Below are 21,843 nucleotides of genomic sequence, written 5' to 3'. Positions count from 1 at the left end.
CCTGAGCCATTATAGCACCCCAGCCTCTGGTATGGTGGAACCTTAGACATGAGAATGGGCAAACTTTGTCTCATATACTTTGGATATGTTATTAGGAGGGACCAGTCCGTGGAGAAGGACATCATGCTTGGTAAAATAGGGTCAGTGAAAAAGAGGAAGACCTTCAATGAGAAGGATATAGTGGCTGTGACAATGGGCTCAAGCATAGCAGTGATTGTGAGGATGGGACAAGACTGAGCAGTGTTTCATTCTGTTGTACACAGGATCACTATGAGTTGGAACCAATTCAATGCACCTAACAACATACTTCTGGTAGAACTCTGAGTGACCGGGAACTCACCACCTCACAAGGCAGTCCACTGCACTGTTTTGAAAGTTTTCTTAATTTCCTTTCTTGTAGAGCTTGAACTGCAGTAGACCTGTGGCCCCACCCAGCCCCTGACCTCTTATGCAGGCAGTGGCTGCCACTCACCTCACCTGCCAGGCCTGGCCACTGACCTCCTGCCAGGTGGAGGTCTTCTTGTGGCTGAGGACAGGCTGGTCCTGCCTCAGATCTTCACAGCCACCATCTGTCCTCAGCACTGGGTGGGGGGAAGTAGTTACAACATCAGTCGGGAGTGCCAGTATGTCACAATAGGCTGCAACAACCCCGTGAACAAGTGGGTAAAACACTGGCACTTGCTATGTGCTAGGCTGTGACAAACACAACTGAGATTGGTCTGAGTACTTTACTTCCGTTTTACAAATGAGACTGAGGCTCATAGAGACTAAGTAACTTGCCTGAAGTTTCACAGCTTGGAAGTAATTGAGTAGAAACCCAAGCTATCTGACAATAAAACCTCCTACTAAACCCTGAGTCACAGCAGAAGGTGCAGCCCTCCAGCACAGAGCATCCCTGAGTAGCTGGAGTTCAACTGGATGCTAGTTGATGTTAGTTAGGAGCTCCTGGAGAAGTATGGGGCAAGCTGGATTAAAGAAAATTCAAGGTATGTCTTGGAAGTGAGATTTCTCAGAGGCTTTGATGTGTTAAGCACTGCTGTGACTCTCCCAGAAGAGCTGAATCTTCAGGGCTTCTCCAACTTACTTGACCAGAGCCATTTCTTTATGGTTGACAGATTCTCTACCTTCACAGCGAGGGAAAGAGAAGCCCAGAGAGGAGAAGTAGTTACCCCAGGGTCACATAGCAAATGTTTTTGAAGATTAAAAAATTATATTCACTCACTGCCAGCCACCCTTTCACCAACCCTTCTCCCACTGCTCTTGGTACCCTAGTCCTTTCCTTTGGTACCAAACGGTTCCCATGCCTTATTGAAGAAGCCATGGGTGTCTCCTGGCCACAGGTAGGATGACTGAGAAGTGCTGGCTTGTGCCAGCCGGATCCACCTCATGTATTGCCATCATGTGTCCCAAGAGCAAAGGGCAATGGCAGGCAGGCTGCGTACTTTTTTATGGCCCAGCCACCTCCCAGAAAAGTAAACAGAGGGGCAGGCAGCTGGCACAGGAGTCCTGTAAGGAGAGAGTCCAGTGTACAGACACCTCTGAAAAGGAGTTGATGACAGCAGTTTCCCTTGGAGTTTTTTTTTTTATTATTATTATTATCACTTAAGTTCATATTCTTCTTCTTTTTTTTTTTGCCTTTTTTTCCCTTTTTGGCCAGATCAGGGCTCATTAGTCTTTTGGGGCCTAGTAAAAGTATCACCTTCTCCAAGCAGCCTCCAGACCCTTCAGGATAAGCAAGAAGCCCTCCCTGTTCTCCTCTGATGCTCTACATGGCCCTTATTCTGTGACAGCATCATCATCTAGGTCCAGGGCAGTCTCCCACTAGACTGGGAACTTCCGGGGGCAGGAATTATTTGTTCTCTAGGCTCAGCTGTGCCTGGCACAGTAGGGGTACCCAATGGATATTGGCTGTTGAAAATAAAACCTGAACTGAAGGTATTTGAAAAATTCAAGACTGATATATTGAGTCTGATGAATCCACTTACAAAATGGACTTGAAGTTCTTCAGTCTCATAACTTATTCTAACAACGTCCGTTTTGATCTTTCAAATGAACTATAAACATGATCATGTTGCAGGCCTACACAGACTGGAAGGGAATGAGCAGCTCTCAGGGAAGGGTGAGGAGGATTTATTCTTCTTTAAAACTTTTTCTTTAGTGCTATGTATAATGATTTTTATACAATAAATTTTTTAAAAGAAGAAAAACAATTTATTCTTGGAGCTGCATCCGAGTGATTCCACTCTATGTACAACACTTGTTCGGCTGTGAGCTCTGCTTGGCCCAGAGAAAGTTCTCCAGGGCTCCCTGTGCCTGGGTCTCAATGGTCAGCCTGGTAGGGTAGCAGACACCTGTCCCGGTGGACTCTGGTTCTTTCTTCCCCTCCAGGCTCCTCCATCCCTACCTGGAGGCCCACTGAGAACGGCAAAGAGAGGAGATGGTTCTGCAGTCTAGAGGGGCAATCTCAGGGCCTCCTCCCCAGGCCCACTCCTGCAGGCTTTGTACTTAGCACCACCTGGAAAGGGTTCGGGGCAGGACACCATGGGGGTGGGGGGAGGAAGAGGACCTTTGAACTGAATGCACTCCTCCTCTCTCAGGTCAGATCTACAAGCATTTCATCTCCTTTCAGTCCTATCCCCTTTCTCCAGGTTCTGTCTGTTCCCTAGTGTGGCCACCCACCCTACCCCTTGAACTAGTGGAGCAGGAAATGGAAATGGGGTTTAGGGCCTTGAGATCAGTCCTCTGGGGCTTGAGCTACTCCTCCCTCCCCAAGGAGATTGAGACTCCCTCCTGAGCTCCTTTATCCCCCTGAGGCCTGGAACCCAGGAACTGGGAGAGTTTTTTATCTATAGGCTCACTGCATAGATGGGCCAAGGGGATGCAGGGGCTGGGTGGTTGACTGGTCCAGGGTCAACCAGAAGGTCAGTGGCTGGGTTGGAACTCAGACCAGACTTCCTGGGCCCTGTGGGAGGCACAGTCCCAGTACCCGAGTCCCCAGGTCCCCAGGCCTGTGAGACTGGGCAGGGCCTATGGCAGATACTCCTCCTTGACAGGCATTGGGGAGGAGGTGCCCAGGAGGTTGGCAGAGCTGGAGCACAGGCCCCCCAGGGGTGGCCCAGCTGGGGTCGGGGTGACTTCAAGGGTTGGTGGTAGTGACTGTGAGGGCTGCTGCTGCTGCTTCTTCTTGTTTACTTTGCGCTCCTTTGCCCGCCGGTTTTGGAACCAGATTTTCACCTGTGGGATTGGAGAGCAGGGATGAGGAGACAGTGACAGAAAAAGAGGAAAAGAGGGAGGGTGGTTGAGACTCACATTCCACAATGTGACATTTGAGGCCTAGTCACCCAGCCCTCAGAGATGCTAAACACACCCTCCTCCCTCTAGACCTTGTTTCCTCTGGCCCGCTGCCCTTCAGACACCCTACTCTGTAAACTTCTTCCTCATCTTCCAAGCCGTGGTCTAACACCTCCTCCTCCAGGAAGTCCTTTCTGTTCTACAACTGCTCCCTCCTCTAGATTTAATCAGCACTTATTCCTCTTACACTGATTACAGCCTGCGTTAGCCCAAAGCTAACCAGATCTCCTTATTCCTCTGTTTAGGGGAGCAGGGACTGAGTTTAGTGGGAGGTTGCAGCAGCTAGGTTTCTACCGTGTTGTGTGACCATGGCCAGAAGCTCAACCTCTCTGTCCTCCTCCCCTGACTGAGCTCCCTAATTTGCCTGGCAGCCTGCAGGCCAGACTCCCTCACTGCTCCTATGGCTGTGGTGGGGGGACCTACACACCTGCCGCTCAGTGAGCCCCAGATTAGCAGCCAGCTCTGATTTCCGCCGGATGGTGATATATCTGCTGTAATGGAACTCCTTCTCCAGCTCCAGGCGCTGGTGGTCAGTGTAAACCACGCGGTACTTGTCCTTGGTCCGGGTCTTACCTGAGAAGCAGATGGGGCCAGAGGGGAGATGAGGGGAAGAGGGAGGCTGCAAAAGGCCCAGGCAGGACCCACCAGGAGGAAGAGCAATGCAGGCACCCCTGAAAGAGGACCACAAGGTGGGAAAGGACATATGCCCCAGTCCTGAGGTAATAATCACTCCTCCAGGCTCAGGCTTGGAGACTCACAACCTGAGAGGTAAGTAGTGCTCTCATGCCTATTTATAGAAGGAGGCCCAAGGCTCAGAGAGGGGAAGCAACTTGCTCAGAATTACACAGCAAGTAGCTGATGGAGTAGGAGCTTCAACCCACTGACCTAGAGCCCTATGATGATGGCCAGCTCCACCAGCTTTCAACCAGCAGTTCTCAGATGTGGCGGCACAATGGACTCTCTCCAGGACAGCCCTAACTATTTTAAGGAGATAGTCTGGGAATGGAGCCTGGAATTCGCATCTTAACAAGCTCCCTAACTAGCTGCCATCAAGTCGATTCGGACTCATGGCAACTCCATGTGTGTCAGAGTAGAACTGGCTCCACAGGATTTTCAATGGCTGATTTTTTGAAAGTAGATCACCAGGCCAGGCCTTTCTTCCAAGGCCCTTCTGAGTGGACTCAAACCTCCAACCTTTCATTTCACATCTGAGCCCATTAACTATTTGCACCACCCAGGAACTCCAACAAGCTCCCCAGGGAGTTCTGATTCGGGAGTTCTTGGGCCAGGGGATTGAATAGCAGTGACATGGAGGGGGCAGTAGGCAGGCATGGGTAGTTTCAGACTAGTGAGATGACAACTGCTTCTTCTGCTGTGCATGAGAAGGACAGCGGGAGGAGCCACTACAGGCACAGGGGGAAACAGCAGGATTGCAGGAACTGTCCTGGGGTGCAGCTTCACCTGTTCTTGAGGAATGGCTGGCGGCTACTGGCCCCAAAGCCAGAAAGAAAGGAATGGGGTCTCTGGTGGACCCTGAGGACCTCTCAGGAATTGCAAGAGGCCCTGGTCCCAGACACCACGCCCTGAGTTGGGGCTGCACCCACTCCCTGCCATTCACATACCCATCTGTGCCCCATGGAAACAAGGCAAGCACAGAGCAGGAGTGAGTCAATTCACTCCATAAATATTTACTGAGCCCCTGCTGTAAATCAAGCATTGGGTATAGCAGGAGCAGAATGAACTTCCTGATATTTCGTGATACTTAGGCTGTAGTGGAGGGAGACAGACAAAAACAAAGTAAATGTGGTAAACATTTGGTATGTTCATTGATAAGTATTTTAGAGGAAGAGAAAGCAGGGAATTTAGGGAGGAGGGTTTGTGGTTTCAAACAGATTGGTCAATGACAGCCTTAACTGGGAAGGGGACATTTGAGCATAGAGCTAAAGGAGGTGAGAGACCTGAGGGAGAGGTTGCAGGAAGAGAGTTCCAGGCAGAGAGAACAGCAAGTGCAAAGGCCCTGAGGTGAGAGTGTATCTACCTTGTCTGAGGATGACCATTGAGGAGGTAGTGGTAAAGCAAGGCGTAGTGAGCAAGACGAGGCCACAGGGCTTTGTGGCTTTTAGTCTGACTGGAATGGGCGCCATTGTAGAAGAGAGACGAGATCTGACTTCAATATGACTCTGGCTATAGCATGGAAAACAGACTGAGGAAGGGAAGGGGAAACACAGGAAGACCTGCAGTAACCCAGGAGAGAGGCTTGGCTTCCAGGTGGCTCAGCCTGGGGCCAAATGCTGGGTTTGATGAGCATCTGGGGTTAATGTCAGGGCTCTCTCTGGGGCTGGGATCAGAGGTCCATCTGGAGAGAATATTAAGAGTCATGCTTGGCCTAGGCTAGTGTCAGAGACTGGCTAAACCCAGTTTCCTTTGTAAGATGCTGAGCACATGGCTATAAATAGGCAAGTACTTCCAGACCCACACACACATCCCACCAGAGCAGGGTAGATCTCTGAATAACCATTGACCCTTCTCCCACTTCATCAAAGCACCCTCCCCAAGCCCAGCCTCCATCTCCATGGGTCACAGCTCAGGCCCTGCCTGTCCCTCAGCACCCCTGCACTAACTGTCCCCATCCCAGCCCCTACCCGCTCCACCAAGCCCACGCAGCTTGGCAGGACCGCCACTGGGCTCCCCATGAGCCAAATGGTTTTGCGGAGAACAGGAGACAGCAGATGTTTCTGGGCTGCTTTTTCCTGGGTTTCCTGCCAGAGTGGCGGAACCAAACTGGACGCGTCCACACCACTGACCTCAGCTCAGCTGCCCGGTTCAGCACGGGACAAGCATTGGCCCTCGGCCAGGCCAAGCCCCATGTGTGAGCCAAGGGAGTGGCTACTGAGGCTTTGGCTCCAGACAGAGTCCCTCCCTGGCCTAGAAAATTCACTGTCGCCTCAAAAACAGTTCTGCCTAAAGCCACCACCAGAGGAGCCCAGCAGAGCTCTGAATCCACAGCTCCATCGGGTCACAGAAGTGAAGCCGTAGGAGTCCTGGGAGTTCAGTTTCCTCCCAGTTCACAAAGGAAGAAACTGTATTTCATTCAGGAAGGTTACGTGGTAGACTGAGGTCCAAATAAAAGATGGCTCATGAGTCCACTGGAGTCCCTGGGTGGTGCAAACAGTTAATGTACGTGGCTGCTAACTAAAAGGTTCAAGTCCACCCAGAGGTGCCTTGGAAGAAAGGCCTGGCAATCTACTTCCAAAAAAATCAGCCAATGAAAACCATATGGAACATAATTCTACTGTGACACACATGGTGTTGCTATGAGTTGGAGTGACGTGGTGACAGTTGGTGGTATGAGTCCCGCTAGTCCAACCTCCCTGGTCACTGAAGCCCCAGGCAGTTATGTCACCTGGTCTAAAGTGCTCACTCTCTCCTCCAGTGCACAATTCTTCCCACATCAGGTATAGGACCCATGGAGCCCCACTAAGTGTTGGTGACAGAAGCTCAAATAATAGCACTACCACCCTAACTTCTACTTCGGGGAAGGGAGAGGCCAGTCATGAGGAGAGTAAGCTCCTGAGGGTTGGGCTAGGCTGCGGTAGGTGAGAGTCCTTTAAAATGCCTGGGAAACTCACAGTCACTCCCAGGAGGAAGATGGGTCTGAGGCAAGGAATGAGGTTGCCCACCCAAACCTCAGCCCGAGAGGTAATAATAATCAGTCAGACATCCCATCCTTTCTGATGAGCCCGTGCAGGGTCCTTTAGAGCCATTTCACAGATGGGGAAGTGAGGCTCTGAAAGGGGCACTTGCTGAGGGTCATCCTGCCTGATGATGTTGAGCTAGAACCCAAGTCTCCCACCTCCGGCTCAGGTTCTTCCCACAGTGGATTGGGGCAGTGGAGGGGAGGGGGGCTTTCCCTGCATGATTGATTGTTCCTCTCTGTCCTGCACTTTAGACCTGGCCCACAGGCCCTACCACTCCCTCTCAGGATTATGGGGTGGCACTGGTGGCTCAGGAACCCACTGGCCAACTTTTTTCTGGGGGAGATGCTTGTAGCACACAGATTTATTGCTAAGAAAATGGCTCTGCCGAAGGATATGATGCTTGATGTCACACTGTGTGGCTCTGGAACCAGGAGTGTTGACTGCAGCATCCTGTGCGGGGCCCACCTTGGTGCTCTCTAGCATTAGTCAAGATGCATATATCCTTTAACCCATTAATATCATTTCTAAGAACTGGCCTCACAGAAAATGTCCAAAGCTACAGCTGTTTCTAATAGCAGAAAATGAAAGACAGTGTGTCACCCAGCAAGAGAACTGGTTAAATGAGCTATGATACATCCAAGGAGAGGAGCATTATTCAGTTGGTAAAAAGAAATTATAAAGCTCCATTGGTACATATAGGGAATAATATCTAAGGTATATTGTTATGTGAAGAAAAGTTAAGACATAGAACAGTGTGAATAGCATGTTACCATTTTTGTATAAAGTTGAGGGAGTGGGCTTAAACACACTCACACATACACAGTTACAAGTTTGTGCACCCATAGAATTCCTTCTGGGAGCTCTGGTTGCATAGTTCCTAAGACATTTGACTGCTAACCAGAAGGCTGGCAGTTCAAACCCACCAGCCACTCCTTGGAAGGAAGATTGGGCAATCTACTACCATAGAGATGTTGTTGTTGTTGTTGTTGTTAGGTGCCATCAAGTCATTTCAGACTCATAGCAACCCCATGCACAGCAGAACGAAACACTGGCCGATCCTGCGCCAGCACCACAATCCCTGCTATACTTGAGCTCATCATCGCAGCCACCGTGTCAATCCGTCTCGTTGAAGGCCTCCCCCTCTTTTGTTGACCCACCACCCTACCAAGCATGATGACATCCTTCTCCAAGGAATGGTCCCTTCTGACAACATGACCAAAATAGGTGAGACGAAGTCTGGCCATTCTCGCTTCCAAGGAGCATTTCGGGTGCACTTCCTCCAGGACAGATCTATTAGTTCTTTTAACAGTCCATGGTACTTTCAGCATTCTTCGCCAGCACCACAACTTAAAAGCATCAACTCTTTTTTGGTCTTCCTTATTCATTGTCCAGCTCTCACATGCATACGAGGCGATTGGAAATATCATGACTTCTGTCAGGCGCACCTTAGTCCTCAAGGAGACATCCTTGCTCCTCAGCACTTAAACAGTTCCTTCGCAGTTGACTTTCCCAATGCTACACATCGTCTAATGTCCTGACTGCTGCTTCCATTGGCATCAATTGTAGAACCAAGCAACGTGAATTCTGTGACAACCTCAATCTTCTCTCCATCTATTGTGATGCTGCTCATTGGTCCAGTTGTGAGGATTTTTGTTTTCTTTATATTGAGACATAATCCATACTGCAGACTGTATTCTTCAACCTTCATCAGTAAGTGCCTCAAGTCATGCTCACTTTCAGCAAGCAAAGTTGTATTGTCTGTGTATCTCAGGTTGTTAATGATTCTTCCTCCAATCCTGATGCCACGCTTTTCTTCATATAGTCCAGCTTCTCAGATTATTTGCGCAGCATATAGATTGAATAAGTAGGGGAAAAGGATACAACCCTGACGCACTCCCTTCCCGATTTTAAACCATGTAGTGTCTCCTTGTTCCGTTCGAACAACAGCCTCCTGATCAAGGTACAGCTTAGGTGCAAGCCGGATTCAGAAGAGGACGTGGAACAAGGGATATCACAGCTGTTGTTAGATGGATCTTGGCTCAAGGCAAAGAATACCAGAAAGATGTTTACTTGTGTTTTATTGACTATGCAAAGGCATTTGATTGTGTGGATCATGACAAATTATGGATAACATTGAGAGGAGTGGGAATTCCCGAACACTTGATTGAACTCATGAGGAATCTGTACCATAGAGATACTGCCTCAGAAACCCAAGGCGGGTCGTTATGAGTCAAATTGACTGAACAGCAGTGATTTTTTTTTTTTTTCAATCTATATGCTGAGCAATAGGGGGCAGTATAGACTTGCCTCTGGATGAGGGACTAGAGGTAAGAGACTGATTTTGGGATGTTTAAATTTTCACCATGTACAAACATGATGGTATTTTCAATGGCTGTCAGGTGCCTTAGGCTCCAGTGCCAGCTCTGGGCACCACTGCACACGGACCACCCAAGCCGTCCTCCCCTCCTCCCTGCTGTGAGCACCTGAGCCACAATGAGAGCAGGGAGGTGCGAGCAGGGAGGTGCGAGCAGGGAGGTGCGTGAGAACGGAGGGGCGGGGAGAGAGCCTGGAATGAATGATTTACAGGCCCTTGGGACACTGGGATAAGGGGGAAGTCCAGGCTCCTGTAACAGGTGTCTGGTGAGGGGCCAGCCACTCCCAGCCACCTAATGAGTAACCTTCCAGGCCAGATGCCAGTGGGATTGAGTGGGAGGGAGGGAGGAGCCCCCAGCCCTTCGGAGGTGAGCATAGGTGGGGAAGCATTGGATAACTCACCCAAATGAGTGGCTTTCTCTCTGCTCCAGCTTTGGGACAGGTGAGATGGCTGGTGTCCATGGGTCAGGCTACATGGGAGGTAGTAAGCTCCCCATATTTCCTAAAACGAGCACAGTAGAGGCTCTGGAAAAGCTACAGGCTGATGGCTCCAAATGGCTAACCAGCAGCCTCAGAACTGCCTGTGAAACTTCTAAAAAGAACAGATTTCTGGGCCCAGAAACTTGGATTCAGTGGGGCAGAAAAAGGCCCCAGGAATTTGATATTTGACTTGCTTTCCAGATGATCCTGACATCTGGGGTGGTGCAGCACCATCTCTCCTTGGCTGGGTGACCTATCTCACCTCTCTGAGCCTCATGTCCTGTTATCTGTAAAATGGGGATAACTGTTAGCGTAAGAAAGACCAACAAGTCCTGAGCACTTAGTGCACACCAGGTACTTTGTTGACATCTATCCACAAGCGATGAGGTTATGCAGTGGTTTTCTCTATTTTACAGATGAGGAAATAGGCTCAGAGAAGCTCACACATTGGGCAGGTGAGATTCAACAATCTCAGAAATAGCACTAGAACCTATTATACTGTGCAAGATCTAATTATCTCCAACCTCAGGTGAACAGGGATCACTTGAGATGGATGGCGAGTGCCTAGCACAATACCTGGTACGTCGTAGGTGTGTGGGGTAGGGCAGTTCTTACTCATTTCCAATAATGGCAGGATGGCCATCTGGCAGGAGTACAGGAAATGGATCTGTGCAATGGGCGGTGTGTTGGATGAGACCATTTATTTATAAGGCACCTTCCAACTTGGAAACATAAAGCTCCCAATGTTTGTTGATTCTGATTGTGTTTGTTATTGTTGCTGAAGAATTCTAAGACTAATTTCCCAGTCTGAGCGTCTAGACTGCCTGCTCAGCTGGGGGATGGGGCAGGAGCCATGGCGGCCTACAGCAGGGCCTCCTCATCCAGCTGGGGCCAGGCAAGGACAGAATGTAGCCTCTGCCCCAGGGTGGGGCAGTGGCTCCAAGAAAAACAAATGGCCTCTGGGTCAGCACTTCCTTTGCCCTCTTCCTGCTGGGTTTGTGGCCCTGAGGGATGACACAGCCAGCTCTGGTCCTCAGGGCCTAGAATACAAATCCAGCCCCAAACCATCTCTGACCTCTCCGTAGGTGGTCAACTACTACTGGCAGTGCATCAAAACTGTCTCCAACACATGTGCACACATACACGTACACACACACTCACATATAAGTAGGAGTCTTACTCTGGGCTCTACTGCATCCTATTCACCTCCCGGAAGATGATGAACCCCCAGCTAGAGTGAATAGGTCCTGGTTCCATCTCTATGCCATCTGGCTGTGTAGCCTTGACAGGTCTCTTCCTTTCTTTTGGCCTCATTTTCTCCTTGTGCATCGGGAGAGGGTTGAGGTACCTGCCCTGAGGGTCCTCTGGACTCTGATGCTCTGTGCAGCTCTCAGCCCTCCCTAAGGACCACTCTTGGCAGCACCTATAGGGACGCCACACCTCGAACATCCTCCAGCCCTGTGTCCCAGAGACCCACATTGGTGGGGTACTCACCATGTGTGTGGTGCCAGGCTGGGAGTGGCAAAGAGGAGAGCCAACTATGGGTCTTTGCGAGCCTTAGAGGACTCAGGAGAGGAAGGAGAATAGGATGGTCAGCAATTTCTACTATAGAGTCATTTTTCCAGATAAGATAACAGAGGCAGAGAGGTTGTTAGTCACTCGTTGAGGGTAGCATCAGGGCCAACAGGCAAAAGAAGGGGTGGGAAAAACAGAAGGGACTTGGGAGGTATCAGAAGATGGGTCTATCCTCCAGCACTCCTGAGCCAGGTTATCTTCTGGCCAATGCCTCTCCAAAGCCTGGTGAAGACTGAGGGAGCACCCCAGCTGGAAACATTCAGCTTTAGATAGGGAAGCCTTGCATTCTTTTCCCAACCTGGCCCCTGAGTCCTGGTGGAACTCTGACCAGCCCATTCCCTGCTGTGGGCTTCAGTGTCCCCATCTGTCCAATGAAGAGCACAACCTCTCTTCCAGCCTGCTGTGAGAGAAACAAGAAACTGGAGTTCAGAAAAGGGATGAGATTCATTATCCCTAATTGAAAGGATAATAGGCCTCTTTTTTTTTTTTTTTTTGCCTATCTGAGGATGAGGAAAGAATTGCAAATATGTTGAATATGCAAATAACTTTAATATAAAATCAGTGAGGTGTTATCCAGACAACATATGTAAGAGGGCTGCAAAGGTGGCAGGGTTGGGGCACCCTGAGGTGACAATGCCCCTTGTGAAGGGCCTCATCTCAACAACTTTAAATTCTGCTGAGATTTGGGAAAGGCCCCAGGTACAGGGGCTGAGTTCCCAGACCTTGCCTTGGAGGCAGAGGCCTGGGGTGTATGTGGTACAGCCTGGCCATCCTTAGCTGGAGGACTTAATGAGCAACTGAATTTCTCTGGGCATCCCTTCCCCAAGGATCAGAATGGATGTGAAAGCAATTTGTAAAGGGCAAAGAACTATAGAAATGAAAAGGAGAACTGAGTTATTTGCAGACACAGATGTTGGAGGGATCCCTTGGGAGAGGAAGGAATGTCGCCTGATGGGGAGCCACAGGGGAAAGAACACTCTGTCGGGGGGGTGGGGAGCTCTGGTTCGGCTACCAGCTGAGCATATGATCCTGGGGTTGGGACTTCTGCTGCAGCAGCCCTGTCCTCCCCAGCTCCAGGATGGGTGGATGCCTGCAACCTTCCTGGGCCTACGAGGCTCTCCACTGGGCTCACAGCTCACAATTGGGGCCTTCCTGGATGGTTTGGCCCTTTCCTAGGCTCTGCCCCCAGGTTGCTCTATCTTGGTTCCTCATCCAACCTCTGGAGCACGGATGAGGCTGGCACAGGAGGGAGAGAGGGGGAAATGGCCAGGCCAGCTATATACAGGAGGCTTGCAGTCTTAGCCAAGCTTCTCCCCACTAATCATCCTCCTTCCTAGTCACAGTCCTCAGTCAGCAATGCACCCTCTTCCTCCCCTTCCTGGGCCACCTTTGCTTCATCCCTGCTTTATGTTCTCCACCCAAGTCAACAATCTGACCTGGCTTTGGGAGGAAGTGAAAAGGATGGAGACTTTAGAGATAGATAGACTTGAGGGCTCTAACCCAGCCTGGCTATGGCCCCATGCCAGCACTGTGACTCTGGTCAAGTCACTGAACCTCTTTCAATTTCAGGCTATTCATCTGTAAAAGAAAAACATGAATGCTTCCTTTACACAGTTGTTCTAGAGTGTAAATAGATGAAACTGATATGATCATCTATGTAACAAGGTGCTCATTAATAAAAGCTGCCTGTGATATGGATGACCATGAAGAAGAAGATGATGATGATGATGATGACTGCAGAGATGAAGGAGCCAAAAGAACCAGGAGACATTCTTCTATGGAGAATAAGGAGTCCATCTGGAATGGGTTACCATTTTAGGAACTCTTGAGAAGGATTTTCCTGCACTGTCCAATACGATAGCCCCTACTCTGTCCTATAGGGTCGTTATTAGTCAGAATCAACTACTTGACAGTGGGTGTTAGTCACATGTGACTAGTTAAACTCAATTAAAATGAAATACTATTAAAAATTCAGTTCCTCAGTCACATTAGCTTCATTTCAAGTACTCAGTAGCCATATGTGGCTAGTGGCTACCATATTAGCACAGATATGGAGCAGTTCCATCATCACAGGAAGTTCTTTTGGACAGTGCTGCTAGACTAAACTCCTACGGAGGGCCAGACGCCCATACCTGCACACTTGCATAACGTAACTAACCAGACTGTGCTTGCCCATCTCCAAAGCAGTCATTCCTGCATCCACCACCCATTTATATTGCTGCTAGGTTTTCCCACAGAGGCACTCAAAAAAGTCTACTCCCTTGGCCCATAAAAGCTCTTCCAAGACTTGCAAACAGTAATTGCATTCCCTTCATCTTCTCCCAGGAAGAAGCATCTTTAAGTTGTTTTCTGCTGGAGGGCCCAGGCCTCTGTCCCAGCTTGGCCATCCTGTTCTAGTCTGGAAATGAAACCTTGCCTAATTCTCTGCAGGTGTAGGTCCGAAAGTCTCACATTTGTGCCCTTGGCAGATACCCTGCCCCTCAGGCCTTCGCTCCTTGCAGGTAGGGTAGGGACTGTGACATCTTGCTCCCTGATTGCCTGCTACAATGCCTGGGACACAATGAGTACTTGGTGAATCCTTGCTGAATACATAACACTCACCTGCTTCCTCGTCTTCTTCATCTTGGTAAACGTACCTCCCATCCTCCAGCCATTCAGGCCAAGAGCCTAGGCATCCCCTCAGAGGCCTCTCTCTCTTACTTTGTACATCCAACCCATCAATCTGGTCAGCTCACCTTCTAAAGGATATCCTCTTCCCATCTCCGCTGTGATTACAGCCTTAGTCCAAGTTACTATCTAATGGAGGAATATGCTGTTCTGGAGTCAGAAATACCTCAATACATGAGGAATGCTCAATGGATGTTAGTTCATGCTATTATTATTACCATAGTAGACACTCCATTTTCATTGGAGGGAGGCAGGTTAAAAACAAATAAGCAAATGAGATCATTACAAACTGTCATTAGCTGTATGAAGGAAAGGAAGCCAGGTGCTAGACTAAGTAGGGAGTGGGAAGAAGAAACCTACCTTACTTAGACTTGAAGAAGCCTCCTGGAAGAGGTGACATTTAAGCCAGATCTAAAGATTGAGAAGGAGGTTTCCATGTCAAGAATTGGGGAGAATATTCTAGAAGAGAGAACAACATGTACAAAGGCCCTAAGGCAGGGAAGAGCAGAGGGAGGAGCAGAGAGCGGAGCAGAGAGTGTTAGCTTCCAGAGAGTGGCTCCTGCCCGGCTGCCTAGTCCAGGCTCTCTCTAGCACTTAGAAGAACATCTGGCACAGAAAAGACACTTGGAGGATATTACTGCCTGAATGAGTGAATGAACAAGAGATGCACCAGAGGAGGTGGGAGAGGTCAGCAGAGCCTTGAGCGCTAGGGTGAGGGGTTTGGATTTGCCCCAAGAGTGATGGGGAAGTGATGGAGGGTATTGAGCCAGGAGTGGCAACCTCCGCCTTCACAACTGCCAGCTTCCTCTCTGTTATGCTGAGATGCCACCTAGAAGCTTAAGGGGTGAGTGTGGTGGTTTGAGGAGAGTTTAGCATGTTAACATGGCGATGGACATGATTCCAGATATAAATGCTGTTTGCAAATCCCAGGACTTTATGATATGAACTGGAAAAGCCAGCCCATTAAGGTAACTTCTTACTGACAAGCCAGACTGAGCTGTCAACAAAGCCGTTTTGGACCTTCAGAATTATTCCCCAAGCTCTAAGCAGCAAGATCTGCTAAAGTAGGGGGGTGGGGGAGGAAACACCCAACCAAAAAAAAGCCTTCTGCCACCTTCTAACTGGGTCACATTCCCCTTCCCAGCTACATCTGAGAGACGAGGTATCAAAGTGGCTTCTGCCTGGAGAACCAGTTTTTAACAGCCTGGCCCCCACTGTGCCCTCCCCACCCCCTGTCCTCTCATAGCCCATCCCTGACTGTCCTCCTTTTTCTCCACCTAGGTTGGGATGCTCATGGGGAGGGAAGATCTCAGGCTCCTGCTCCTGAGTGTTGCTATATTTGACAGGTGTCTGACGGACTGCAGAATTTGATGGATTCAGTTTGAACCCTGTGCTGCTACATCCATGCTGTGTGAGCTTGGGCATGCCACCTTACCCTCTCTGAGTCTCACTAACATTATTTGTAAAATGAGCGTAATAATAGATTCTTACACTTCTTAGGGTTGTTATGAGGCTTAAGTGAGATCACACATGCAAAGCTCTTTGGCACAGTGCCATGCATGGTAAGGACTCAGCAAACAACAGTTATTAGTCTTATCATGCACTCCCATTATATACAAGGCATAGTAAGAAAGACAGAACAAAGACTGTTTCTTGAGGAAAAAACAGATGGTAAATGGTGGCTACAACAGTGGGCCAGGATCAGATCTTAGGAGGAGTCTGAATGCCACAGTAATGAGGCTAGATTTCATTTCATGGCAATGGGAAGCCATTGGATGCTCTTGAGTAGGAGATATGCCTTGAGAAGGCAAATCTGGCAATGGCTTAGAAGACAGATGGGACAGCAGAAAGAAGCTGAAGATGAGTGGTTGGTAGCTGTGGCAGTGGGCCAAGGGAGAAAGCTGAAATCTGGTAGGGAGAGAAGGGTTAGTCCCCTCTGTGGGCCTCAGTTTACCCATCTGAAAGCTGAAGGATCTGGATCAAGATGTAAACCTGGCTGCCACGGCTTAATCATCAGAGTGAACATCTCCCTTGTGTGTGGGACCTTAGCCACCTAATAAGCCATTAACCAGTTAAGCACTGTTTATTCACAAAGAATTGGAGGCTGCCTCTGACAGAAAGATGATTTATAACTCTCCTAATGAAAATGCTGATATTTATAGATGCAATGAGGAAGATTTAAAAAAAAAGAAAAGAACTGCTGGTAGTCATTTCCGATCCTGGCCACAGTGAAGTGATACTAATTACTCAGAACTGATTAATATTTTGTTTATGGATTGAAGCACAACAGCCTGTCCTTCATCATCCCCAATTTTACCACCCTCTCCTTAGAATAAGGAGCTCTGGTGGCGTAGTGCCTAAGGCATTTGACTGCTAACCAGAAAGTTGGCGGTTCAAACCCACCAGCCACTCTGTGGAAGGAAGACTGGGCAGTCTACTTCCATGAAGATTTACCACCTTGGAAACTCAAAGGGGTCACTATGAGTTGGAATTGACTCAATGGCAATGAGTTTGGTTTTGTTTTTGGTCTTCTTAATATAAAGAGGGAGTCTTAGTTGTGGGTTTTAGCTACTCCAATTTCCCAGGTGAGTCTGTCCAGAGTAATATCTGAGTGGGGAGGGGAGTAGGCTAGATAGTCATGGGTCCCAATCTCACTGCCAGGAGCTCAGAAACCTGTGTCAAAGTCAAGATCTCATCCCTCTACCCCTTCCCTCTTCTCTCAGTCATCTTACTCCCGCTCATACTTCCCCCATTCATTTATTCATTCAGCGGAATTTATTGAGCACTTACTAAGACACTGAGCTGAGTGCTAGGGATGATAGATAAAATGGATCTCATGAGGTTTACCTTGGTTCGTGGATGGGTGGGGAAGAGATAATGGACAAACACATAAGTAGATGAGTAAATTGAAATTGGGATTAAAGCTCTGAAGGAAACAGGAGCAAAGATTATTGGCAGGCTCCTAGGTGGCACAAACTGTTAAGTGCTTGGTTACATCTATTAACCAGAAGGTTGGCAGTTCAAACCCACCCAGGCGTACCTTAAAAGAAAGGCCTGAGAATCTATTTCTTAAAATTTAGTTACTGAAAACCCTGTGGAACATGGCTCTATCTTGAAACACTTGGGGTCAGGGGGGTCCAAATCCACAGCAACTGTTTTTATTATTTTCATTGTTATTACTTTTTTTAATGGAGGGAACCTAATTAGGGAAGTCATGGAGGGCCTCTCTGAGGAGGTGGCCATTAGACTAAAACCTGAAAGATGAGAAGGAGCCAGGCTTACAAAGAATCAGAGAGAAGAGAGTCCTAGAAAGAGGGAATGGCATAGGCACAAGATCTGAAGTAGGACTTGGCACGTCTAAGGAAGCAAAAAGGCTGGAGTGGCTGGAGCTTCGTGGCCAAGGGGAGAGTGGCTTGGGAAAGGTCAGGGAAGCAGGCAGAAGCCACACACTGTATAGGAAGGTGTATGATAGAAACCACTGGAAAAATTTTAATCTGTTCATCTGACATCTATCCCAGCTCAGCCGCCACTTGTGGAATCGGAGCATTCCTTATAATTTCTGGGCCTCACTTTCCCCATCTGTACGACTGGTCTCTGGCTGTCCAGTCAGACATTCTAGAAAGCTGGAGTCTCAGAATAGGAGAAGGGGCTAGCCAAGATGGTTCTACTGAAGATACACTATAAGGCCTGGCAGCCAGTGTTGGGGTGGGAGGTATGCATGACCTCAGAATTGTATGTTTCCCCCACACACACACACAAATAAAGGCCCCACATTAATAACGTGCACATATATATAATGCACATAGCACACAGAGGAAAAAACTAACCCCTGGGGGTTACGCGGTTTGAAGAAAAAAAAACTTATTGGGTCCGTTATCTGCATATTGTCCATTATTTGTTTAAAAATATGGTACACGGGAACTGCACTCAGAGACCCTGTACTTCAATGCCCAGATGAAGAAACTGAGCTCAAGGAGGGGAGGGGCTTAGCCTCTCTTCCAGGGAGGGTTTGCAACTCCATTCCAATTCTGCCTCCATCTCAGGAGCACTGGTTAGAGTCAGATGTCCTGAGCAGACAGAACTACTGGCTTTGAGAAGACCAAGGCTCCCATGTCCTCCACAGAACTGATCTAATGCATCTGCTCAAGCAGTACCTTTCATGAAGGCTTCAGAGCACCCAAACCCCCCATGAACCTTCCCTCTACTCTCTGGGAATAAAGAGAGAAAGGCTTTTATTTTTGGCTAGAGTCAGTCATGTTGTTGTTGCCATCGAGTCCTCTCTGACTCATAGCGACCCCTCCTTGGGTTTCTGAGGCAGTATCACTACAGAAGTAGATTGCCCCATCTTTCTTCCAAGGAATGGTTGGTGGGTTTGAACCGCCAACCATCTGGTTAGCAGTCAAGTGCCTTAGGCACTATGCCACCAGAGTTCCCAGAGTCAGTCATAGGCCTCTTATATGCCTGGGGACAACAGTTTACAAATGACTTTCAAGACCAAAGACTGAGCTGGCTCAGCAGCTTTTGTGCCCAGAGAAACTAATTGAGACCCATCACACAGCCTGGATGATTCCCTAGGGCTCATACCAGCCCTGACTCCCAGTGGCCCATCCTTTTCTTCTCACACAGTGTGGTCTCTCTCCAAGTCCCAGTCCATGGGGAACCTCCTCATGTACCTCCAAAGTTGTCTGATGAACAGGAAACAGCAAATGAAACAGAGGAGCAGGAAAAGTGAACTTCCTTCTCCAGGGTCTCCCAGACACAGTACTGCAGGATCCTGAGGGTCAAAGAGACACCTCCTCTCATGTAACCTAATACAGCATGCTTAACTCAGGGTTCACGGGTACAGCTTCTGGGGGTCTCCAAAAGCCCTAAAATTGTCCATCCAATTACACAACTTTTTTTTTCCTAGGGAGATTTGGACTTTCCATCAGATTTGCAAAGGGATGTTTTTGTAAGCCAAACAAGGGTACAAACCACTGTACAACTTCCCTTCCCTCTAATTTCACAAATGGTAAAACTGAGAACCAGAAAAGATCACTGATTTAAGAGAAGTCGTTGTGTAGAGTACAGGCTCTGTGGTCAGTCTGGGTTCAAATTCCAGTCTACCACTTACCAATTACATGGCTTTGGGCACTTTTTTTTTTTTTTTTTCCTGAGCAAGTTTTTTAACCTCTCCATGCTATAGTTTCTTCATCTTAAAAACAGAGATGATAATAGTACCTCCTAAGTGGGTTGTTACAGGAGTTATATGAGTTAACACTCGCAAGATGTTAGGTCAGTGCCTGGTGCATCAGCAAGTTCCATAAGCATTGTTGTTGCTGTTGGTTGCCACTGAGTTAATTTCAACTCGGGGAGACCCCTGTGTTCAGAGCAGAACTACTTTCTAGGGTTTTCAAGGCTGGGCCCTATCAGACACAGATAGCCAAGCCTGTCTTCCAGGGTGTCTCTGGGTGGTTTCAAACCACCAACTTTTTGGCTGGCAGTTGAATGCTTAAACTTTTGAGCCAACCAAGTACTCTTCCATAAACATCAGCTGTTATTATTTAGCCAAAGACACAGAAATGAGTGGCAAAACTAGGGCATAAACCCCATTCCCTGAGGCCCACAGGCAAACAGGAGGTTCTGTATCCCTGGGACTCCCAAGAAGTCAGACAATTACAGCCAGTGTCTGTCGCTACTGGCCAACCCCTCCCCAAAATGTGCCCCTGGGGTGGGCTGGGCTGGGTGTGTTGTATGGGGAAATGGGGGAGATGAAGAGAGAGAGGAGGTGGGGCAAATCCCAGGCTCACTCCCAGCTGGGGGAAGAGGAGGAGGGGGCAGACATCAAAGGGTGGGCAGGCCAGCTTTCCGCCCCCAAGGCCAGGTGGCCTTTGTCAGAACAGGCCGGACATGGTTGGGACAATAAGGTGTCATGTTCACTTTCCGGCCAACAGGAGTCACTATCGAGCCAACACACAGGCTGTTACATGACAAAGGGGGGGTTCCATAAAGAAGGTCAGGCTACTCCTCATTAAAGCTGAGCTTTTGTTTTGCCCCCTCCCCTGCCTTTGAAGAGGGTGGATCAGAGGATGGCTGGGGGCAGGAGGTTCACAGGCTCAGGAGCCAAACAGTAGCCACCTTCCCAACTGCTCCAGCTTTCCCCTCCCCCAGGGTCAAGAGTTCAGGAAGGGCCCTGGGGAGGTAAGGTAAGTCTCCCCAATCTAACCAAAGACTGCTCTTTTTGAGCCTACAGGATATGACCTATCAATCTCTTCACTGTACAAATGGGGAGACTAAGACCTTCCATGTTCACAAAGTCAGTGGATCGCCCCTTCTGGGAAAGGGTTTGCAGCCCCTACTTGAGGCTGGGATAAGGAGTGGAAGAAACAGATGAAGACCACATCAGTGCTGCTAAAGAACTCTGGGATAAAACTCTGGGGGGTTATGTTCTAGTTCTGGCTCTTCCATGCAGCCACAAAGCTTGTCTCTTCAATTCGCCTACCTCAGTTTCCCCATCTACAAGAAAGAGGATTGGGTTGTGCTTATTAAGATTCCCTCAGACTGAGATTCTCAAAGAGACTGGTCCTGGTGGAAGAGGAAATGGAGAAAACAGCCCCTTAGGTAGAGTGTGCCACATTCCCCAGAACCGAAACATGGCCAGGGCAGAGGTCAGATAAGGGGCGGCCTGAGCCGTGCCCTAGCACCTGCCAGTGCCCAGATGAACCGTTTGGAGGCACAAAGCGAATGAGGGGTCCTTACCACTGCTACTGCCACCAGCCGCCACGTTGCGCCGCATCCACTCGTAGGGCGTCCGCCTTTGAGCTCCAGGAGAGGACGGTGCACCCGGGCCGCCGAGGGGCTGCGCCAGGAGGCCAGGCACGGGCCCAGGGGGCGCAGGCACCGGGCTAAAGTCCGGAGGGGGCCCGAACGCTAACGAGGCTGGGTTGGCGGCGGGGGCCGCGGGGCCTGGGCCATAGGCGGCGGCCCAGTCGTCCTTGGGTGCAGGGAAGGGCGCACTCCATGCCGCAGGGGGCGCGGGGCCCGGCTCCATGTGAGAGTAGCCAGTGAAGTCGGGGTACTGCGGGGGCGCGGAGGGCGGCTGTGGGGGGCCGTAAGCCTGAGGGCCCAGGCCGAGACCTGCGGGCCTGGCGGGGCCGGGGTACACGGGAGAATCCTTGTCCAACACATAGCCCACGTACATGGTGGCTACGGGGCCCCCCGCGCATGCTGGGCCCCGAGCCGCCGGCCGCCCCGACGAGCAACTGCTCACCTGAACTCGCCCGCCCTGCCGCCGTGCCCGCCCCACCCAGGCCTTTTATAGCTCCAGGCGGGCTGCGGCCCCAGCCGAGTAGGGTTTGCATTTCAAAGAGGGGGGAAGCCTCCAGGCCGCGAATCAAAGGGGTAAACCCGTCGGGGGCGGGGGGTTCAAAAGGAGACAAATTGCCGCCCCGAGCGGGAGGTGGACGAGCCGGGGCCTGAAGGGAGTGGGGGGCGCAAGGGTGCGTCCTGGGCGAGGGTCCAGGCTCCGCTACTTGTGGGAAATCTGTTGGCGACGCGGGCGGCCTTGTGGCTGGAATCCCTCTTCCTTCCCGCTGCCACGTGTGGATCGTCCCTCGGCCCATTTTACAGGTGGAGAAATCGGCTCCATGAGGCTGGGAGACCCTGGGCAAGCGTCACACAACCAAACTGGGCCTGTGAAGCACTCCACAGTGACCAGCTT

The 21,843-nt window shown here is 49.7% G+C and overlaps 1 protein-coding gene across 1 annotated transcript; it reads right to left on the bottom strand.

Moving 5' to 3' along the window:
• Nucleotides 1–3,027: 3,027 nt before the first annotated feature.
• CDX1 (caudal type homeobox 1) lies at nt 3,028–21,324 on the bottom strand. Its single transcript, XM_007943610.2, has 3 exons — nt 20,883–21,324; nt 3,779–3,924; nt 3,028–3,234 (listed from the first exon to the last, which is right to left on the bottom strand). The coding sequence occupies exons 1-3, from the start codon at nt 21,322–21,324 to the stop codon at nt 3,028–3,030; spliced, it is 795 nt and encodes a 264-aa protein (XP_007941801.1).
• Between the last annotated feature and the right edge of the window lie 519 nt (nt 21,325–21,843).

Source organism: Orycteropus afer, unplaced genomic scaffold, assembly GCF_000298275.1.
Source record: "Orycteropus afer afer isolate SDZICR_OR568_19922 unplaced genomic scaffold, OryAfe1.0 scaffold00110, whole genome shotgun sequence".
Taxonomy (NCBI): Eukaryota; Metazoa; Chordata; class Mammalia; order Tubulidentata; family Orycteropodidae; genus Orycteropus; species Orycteropus afer.
Note: the sequence above shows the minus strand (reverse complement) of the source record. Positions and strands in the feature narration are given on the sequence as shown.